We start from the raw sequence: 7,129 nt of genomic DNA on the forward strand, positions 1-7,129 counted from the left end.
TTTAAGAGACATGTTACCTAAGCCGGACTTGAACTTCTGGGCTCCTCCTGCCTCAGCCTCCCAAGTATCTGGGACTACAGGCACGTGCTACCACGCCTGGCTTAAAGTTTGAAATTTTAATGTATTTGCATTTCTCTGTCTTCCTTTTATGTCTTCTTTTTTTTCATGTGAAATTTATTTTGATTTAAAGAGTGATATGTAGGGATCAGATTTTCTTTTTCCAATTGGCCAGTGGTTGTCTTACCCTAAATTTAGGGACCTTATCCCAACTGATTTGAAATGCTACCTTAATTCCATCCCAGGATCTCATTTGGGTGTAACACCCACATAATTTTTTTTTTTTAAGACAAGGTCTCACTCTGTCACCGAAGCTGGAGTGCAGTGGCATGATCACATAGCCCCAACTTCCTGGGCTTAAGCAATTCTTCCACCTCAGCTTCCCTAGTAGCTGGGGCTACAGGCATGCACTACCATGCCCAGCTAATTTTTATATGTTTTGTAGAGACGGGGTTTTGCCATTTGTCCAGACTGGTCTTCGAACTCCTGGACTCAAGCAATCCACCCCACTCGACCTCCCAGAATGCTGGAATTACAGGTATGAGCCACTGCGCCTGGCCATCATCAGCTTTTTTTTAATGGCAGGGAGAACAGGTAAACAAACATTAATTGAGCATCTTCAATTGCCTTTCTTTTGGAATCTTTAGGAAGTTTACTAGCCAGAGTTAGAGCATCTGAGTAATTAAGATTGCTGGGAGTAGGGTGAAGGGGGACAACAATAAGCTCCATATCAGTATACTGAGTGTGATGAGGTGGAGATGAGAACAGTAGAATAGATGTCTGCCAGGCACAAAGCCTCAATAAGTAATAGGTAAGCAATAAGGTAGATGTGTGAATGCCAGTGTCATATGCTGGGATGATAATATATTCGCTTATGTGGAACAGGCCTCTCAAAAATAAATTTGCTAATTGTGTGATATATAGAAAAAATACAAAAAATATATATGGAGAAGAGATTAGTGTGGGGTGGAATATTGAGGGGAAGAATAGCCTCTTTACTGGTTATATTTCTGCTATATTTTTGTTCTTAAGCCTATTTTAAATAGACCTCTTACCTTAGTCTGAGATTTTAGTACATTAAAATGCTTGCTGATCCTGTCTGCCTTTTTGTGTGAAATATAAAACTTAATAAAATTCAAATATGTCTGTTCAGTGGTGCTCTGCTTTTGTTTACAATTGGGATTATTTTAGCTACTAAGTAAATAATTAGCTTTGCTAGGCTAAAAGACTTTATTCATGACTCATCTTGTACTGTGTATATTACTCTGTGTGTGTGTGTGTGTGTGTGTGTGTGTGTGTGTGTGTATACAAATGTGTGCTGCAGTGATTTAATTTGATAGGATTGGGACCAGAATCTAGGTCTTGTGTTTTAGCTCAGTGGTCTTAGACTAAACTACTTGGTTTTACTCTTCCATAGTGGAGACATAAAACATGGCATAATCTTCTTTATATGGTATACATTACATGGGGAGCGTCCCCAGGGTTTGACTATAATTCCTCAGAGTTTCCCTTATAGGACTGGCTGGACAGTGGCCCAGAACAAGCTATTCAACAAGATCCTCAAAGCCCTGCAGTCTGACCGGCTTGCCCGCTTGGCCAATGAAGGGGTAAGACACCAGAAATCTGCCCCCAGTGGGCTCTTCGTAGTTCAGGCCTCACTGGCTGACTGACTTGTCCCCCTCTCTTGCTAATCAGGTAGTCCTCATGTTTTATCACTTCCACTTAAATCCTCCAGGCTTGTAATGAGCCAGTGCTGCGCCGCGTTGCTGTGGACAAGTGTGCAAGGAGAGTGCGGCAGGCTCTGGCAAGTGTGAGCTGGGACACCAAGCTGATACAGTGGCTGCACACCACCCTTGTGGAGACCTTGAGTCTGCCCATGCTGGCAGCCTACCTGGATGCTTTGCAGACGCTGAAGGGGAAGGTAAGGCTGTGATTGGTGTCTGCCCTGTCCTGGGGATAGCTAGCCTCTCCTGTGGGTTCAGGGTGTGGGATTGGGCAAGGTAATTATCATGGTTGGTCTGGAGGGCATGGCCAAAGCTATGGATTTGGTATTAAAATTGGGAGTTAGGGTATTATTTCACATTTGTGTCTGGTGTAAACGTTCTTAGCCCTGCTGGCTCCAGGATGAGGTGTGGGGTCTGAAAACCAGAGTATACATTTAGCTTTCCTAGCCTTGCAAGCTTGTGGTTTGAGTCATGGCTGAGTTGAATTATGACGAAGGAGATGAAGGGTTTACCAGGGAGGAATTTGTTGAGAAAGGTGACAGAAACAGACCCTTGGTGCTCGGAGCATTGGGAGATTGCAGAGCAGGAATGTGCTATGATCCCTTTGACTTTGCTCGCCAGGGCATGAGCCTTTAGTAACAACACTTAGACTTTTATAATTCAGTACAAACCTTCCCTGCTTTCTTACTTAGTATTGCACAAAAAGTTAAAACTTTTTCTTGGTGATACCAGTAATTGCATCAGGCTACCCTCAATGTGGTAGAATGCAGATACTGGAGACAGATTGCTTGGCTAATCTCAGCTTTATCAGTGATTAGCTGTATAATCTTGGATAGGTGTATCGTCTCTAAAATGTGGCTGATACTACCTATCTAGGATTTTTGTGAAAATTAGTTAATTCAGGTAGGGTGCTTAATACAAAACTGGGCACATAGTAAGCAGTGAGCTCACAGTAACTTTTTTTTTTTTTTTGGAGGCAGTCTCTCTCTGTCCCTCAGGCTGGATTGCAGTGGTACGATCTTGGCTCACTGCAGCCTCTGCCTCCTGAGTTCAAGCAATTCTCATGCCTCAGCCTCCCAAGTAGCTGGGATTACAGGCGCACGCCAACACGCCTGGATAATTTTTGTATTTTTAGTAGAGACGAGGTTTCACCATGTTGGTCAGGCTAGTCTTGAATGCCTGACCTAGTGATCCGCCAACCTCGGCCTCCCAAAGTGCTGGGATTACAGGCTTGAGGCACCATACCCTGCCAGCTCACAGTAACTCTTAACAGTTTTTTAAGTAGTACCCTCATAGGTTCTTGAAATATCTGGGGCGTTTTGCTCCAGTTCAAAATGGTCTCAGGGCTGGGCGTGGTGGCTCATGCCTGTTATCCTAGCATTTTGGGAGACTGACACAGGAGGATCACTTTAGCTCAGGAGTTTGAGACCAGCCTAAGCAACATAGCAAGACGTTGTCTCTACTAAAAATAAAAAAATTAGCCACCCACAGTGGCACACGTCTGTCGTCCCAGCTACTTAGGAGGCTGGTGAGAGGAGGCTGCAGTGAGTTTGATTCCACCGCTGCACTCCAGCCTGGGTGACACAGGGAGACCCTGTCTCTAAGAGAGAAAGAGAGCTAGAGAAGGAGAAGAGAAGAGAAAGAAAGAATCGAATCAATCCAAGTTGTCTGAGGCCTTTTTTTTCCTTTGGAGATAGGGTCTTCCTATCTCACTCAGGCTGGGGTGCAGTGGCACTATCACAGCTCACAGCTCACTGTAACTTCAAACTCCTGGGCCCAACTGATCCGCCTGTCTCAGCCTCCCAAGTTGTGGGACTAGAGGGGTGTGCCACCACCACATCCAACTAAATTTTTAATTTTTTTTTTGTAGGGATAGGGTCTTGCTATATAAGCTAGTTTTGAATTCCTGGCCTCAAGCAATCCTCCCACCTTGGCCTCCCAAATTGCTGGCATGAGCCTGATTCAGTTCTTGACTTTTTTAAAAAAAGATAGTTTTACTTTCTGCTTTATAGGAAGCTGGCTCATCTTGCTGCTGTAAGTTGCCTGGCCTACATGTGCCCTTAGCCACATCCCCAAAACTTGCAGACTCATGTTTCTAATCTATTTTTAAGTTAAAGGGTGCCAAGTTTGTTAGACGACTGGTTTAGTGCTGAAATAAAACTCAGGACTAGATACATTAATGATATTCATGGTAGGAAATTTGACGTTAGTTTTTTCGTTTAACTAATACTTATTTTGGGCCCTATGTGTGCCAGGCACTGGGGTGAGCGAAACAAAACTGCTCTCTTCTCTGGCGGAGCATGTTTTCTAGTGAAGAAAAAGACAAATGAAAAGGGAGTTCCAGACTTTTTCCCATACTGCTCCCCTGTAATAGAAACCCTGGACCCAGGAGGTGAGTGGTGGGCAGGTAGAGTGTGGGACCCATGCCCGATCCTGGCAGACAGAAAGTGGTGGCCCAGGAGTATTGTTGGCATCTTCACATATTCTCCTCAGCATTCTACCTATGGTTAAAGTGTAACATTGGTGAATACACTCTAGGAGGTGAGTGTTGGTAATAATGCCCAGGATCCCAGTTCTCTGGTGACCCTGCCTCATTCATCATGGCTAGCATAATTTCCCTTTAAGGAGGAATTTGTACTGCTGCCCTATTGAAGTTATTGACTGGGCATATCCTATGGGAATATCAGATACGAGCATGACAGACCACTGGGGGGACTCTGTAGTATGCATAGTTGGGTGCTTTCCTCACATGCTAGGGTGTGGGTTGGCTGGAATAGTGGAAGGCTCACTGGTACACCGGTCAGCAAGGGTCTTAGACTGGAGGCAATGTCCGCTTTTGGCTGTGCTCTCTGCAGTAATTACTATACCATCAAACTCTTACTTTCCCATGACTATTTAAATTCACACAGATACTTTGGTTGTTTCCCAGAGGATATAAATGATTATAGGATCATTTTGCTTTTAAAGTGCCTGCTGGGTGTTAAAGCGCAGGTGGATGGGATCATGCTTTTCATCCAGCTACTTTCACCATTAGATCCATTATGATAAAGAAGGCAGAGAAGGTACAGACCTGAGCCATTTAGTTGGCTGTTGAGAGTGAATGCAATGCTGAAAAGGCCAGGGAAGCTTGGTCTTCCTAGTGCCAAGTGGAAAAGTCAGTTATTGTTTATCCTTTGTTGACAGGAAGCAAGTTTCAAGACTTTTTGTTTTCATAGCTGTACTCTACTGCTAGATAGAGCTTTAACCCAGGGTCACATCCTTGGCTTCAAAGTGTTGAGTGGCTCACAGTTCTAGAGTAAGTTACAAAGAACATGAAGATCCTTTGTGGTTTGGTCTTATCCTTTCCTACTGGCTTTACATCCTCCTCATTCCTTACTTGAATCCTTGACTTCAGTCCACCTGTTCCTGGAATAAGCTCTGTGAGTTTTTGCCCCTTGCTGCTGGTGTCTCTGATTGGAAGGCTTTTCTTTCGTCTTTTGTTGGAATCCTGCCTGTTCCAAAGATCTTGTCTCATTTCACATGTTGTATCTTTAGATGGAAATTGCCTCTTAACCTCTCCTCCATTGGGTGGTTTGAATCATAGCAGTTTGGGATTCTGTTTCTTTCATGGCAGTTATCAGTCTTTCCCTGTCCCCATCCCCCACCATTATTTGTGTTTGTCTTCATTACCTCTTGTAGGTGAAATTCCTGTGCAGTACTAGCCTGGTGCCTTGTAAAAGCAGTTGTTGCACGAATATTTGTTTCCTGAGTTAAACTGAGAAAGTCTAATTGTTGTATTCCTCTAATTTATCATGCAGAAATCCTTTTAGTGTCTCTGTTTTTAAATTAAGAGCCACTTATCTTCTGCTATTTTTGGAGTTTTACAACTTGCATCAAACTGTAGTACTTTTTATTTTCCAATTTTTCAAAACTTTTTTGTTTTTCTGAAAACTACCTCTAATATTTAAACATTTTTCCTTTCCCCTAGGTCATTTTGACCTTTTGTGGGTAGCATGGAATTCGCAGATATTTCTTCTCAGTGTAAGCATCAACATATCTGAAACCTATATTTGCATATCTGTAACATCACATTTCTGGTAGATAGTAAACAGAACATGAGATAAAGTACACTGTACATAGTATAGCAGAATATATTTTTTTGGACATAATAACAGATTTCTTTAGTACACCACGGCTTGAAGGCAGTACTCTAGAAGAAAATGCAGATTTTAAAAAATGATAAAATCAGCCGATACTCATTGAGGAAATTTAGGGAACACAGAAATCTGTAAAGGAAAAGTCACCCATAACTCCATAGAGATCATTATTAACATTTTGGCATATTTTCTCTTGCTTTTTTTTTTTTTTTTTTTTTCTTTGAGAGAGTCTCCCTCTGTTGCGCAGGCTGGAGAGCAGTGGCACGATCTTGGCTCACTGCAGCCCCTGCCTCCTGGGTTCAAGTGATTCTCTTGCCTCAGCCTCCCGAGTAGCTGGTACTACAGGCGTGCAGCATATTTTCTTATTTTTTTTCTGAGTAGAGGTGATTTTTTTCTTTTTTCTTTTTTTTGAGATGAAGTTTCCCCCTGTCATCCAGGCTGGAATTGCAGTGGCGTCATCTTGGCTCACCACAGCCTCCACCTCCTGAGTTCAAGCGGTTGTTGTGCCTCAGCTTCCCAAGTAGCTGGAATTACAGGTGTGCATTACCACACCTGGCTAATTTTTGTATTTTTAGTGGAGACAGGGTTTCACATGTTGGCCAGGCTTGTCTTGAATTCCTGACCTCAAGTGATCGGCCCACCTCGGCTTCTCAAAGTGCTGGAATTATAGGCATGAGCCACCGAGCCCAGCTGTGAGTAGAGATAATTTTTATATTTTCTATTTTACCTGTAACATTTTAGCAAAATTATTTCTGTATGTTATTGTAAATTCTTGTAAATACTTAAGCTGGGTGTGGTGGCTGACACCTGTAATCCCAGCACTTTGGGAGGCTGAGGCTGGTAGATCATTTGAGGTCAGCAGTTCGGGACAAGCCTGACCAATGTGGTAAAACCCCATCTATACTAAAAATGCAAAAAAATTAGCTGGGTCTGGTGGTGCACACCTGTAATCTCAGCTTCTTGAGAGGCTGAGGAACGAGAATTGCTTGAACCTGGGAGGCAGAGGTTGCAGTGAGCTGAGATCAGGCCACTGCACTCCAGCCTGGGTGACAGAGCGAGACTTTGTCTCAGAAAATAAATAAGTAGGCCGGGCGTGGTGGCTCACGCCTATAATCCCAGCACTTTGGGAGGCCGAGGCGGGTGGATCACAAGGTCAAGAGATCGAGACCATCCTGGTCAACATGGTGAAACCCCGTCTCTACTAAAAATACA

At 43.4% G+C, this 7,129-nt stretch overlaps 1 protein-coding gene across 13 annotated transcripts in view; it reads left to right on the forward strand.

Moving 5' to 3' along the window:
- The window catches only part of KANSL3 (KAT8 regulatory NSL complex subunit 3), a 46,719-nt gene that overhangs the window by 18,822 nt on the left and 20,768 nt on the right, over positions 1-7,129 (forward strand). For all 13 annotated transcript variants that reach the window (XM_017524117.2, XM_017524111.2, XM_017524113.2 and 10 more), the window contains 2 exons: positions 1,574-1,664; positions 1,793-1,978. In XM_017524117.2, the coding sequence (XP_017379606.1) occupies positions 1,574-1,664; positions 1,793-1,978 (277 nt within the window). The remainder of the gene's footprint in view (positions 1-1,573; positions 1,665-1,792; positions 1,979-7,129) is intronic.

Source organism: Cebus imitator, unplaced genomic scaffold, assembly GCF_001604975.1.
Source record: "Cebus imitator isolate Cc_AM_T3 unplaced genomic scaffold, Cebus_imitator-1.0 Scaffold31, whole genome shotgun sequence".
Taxonomy (NCBI): Eukaryota; Metazoa; Chordata; class Mammalia; order Primates; family Cebidae; genus Cebus; species Cebus imitator.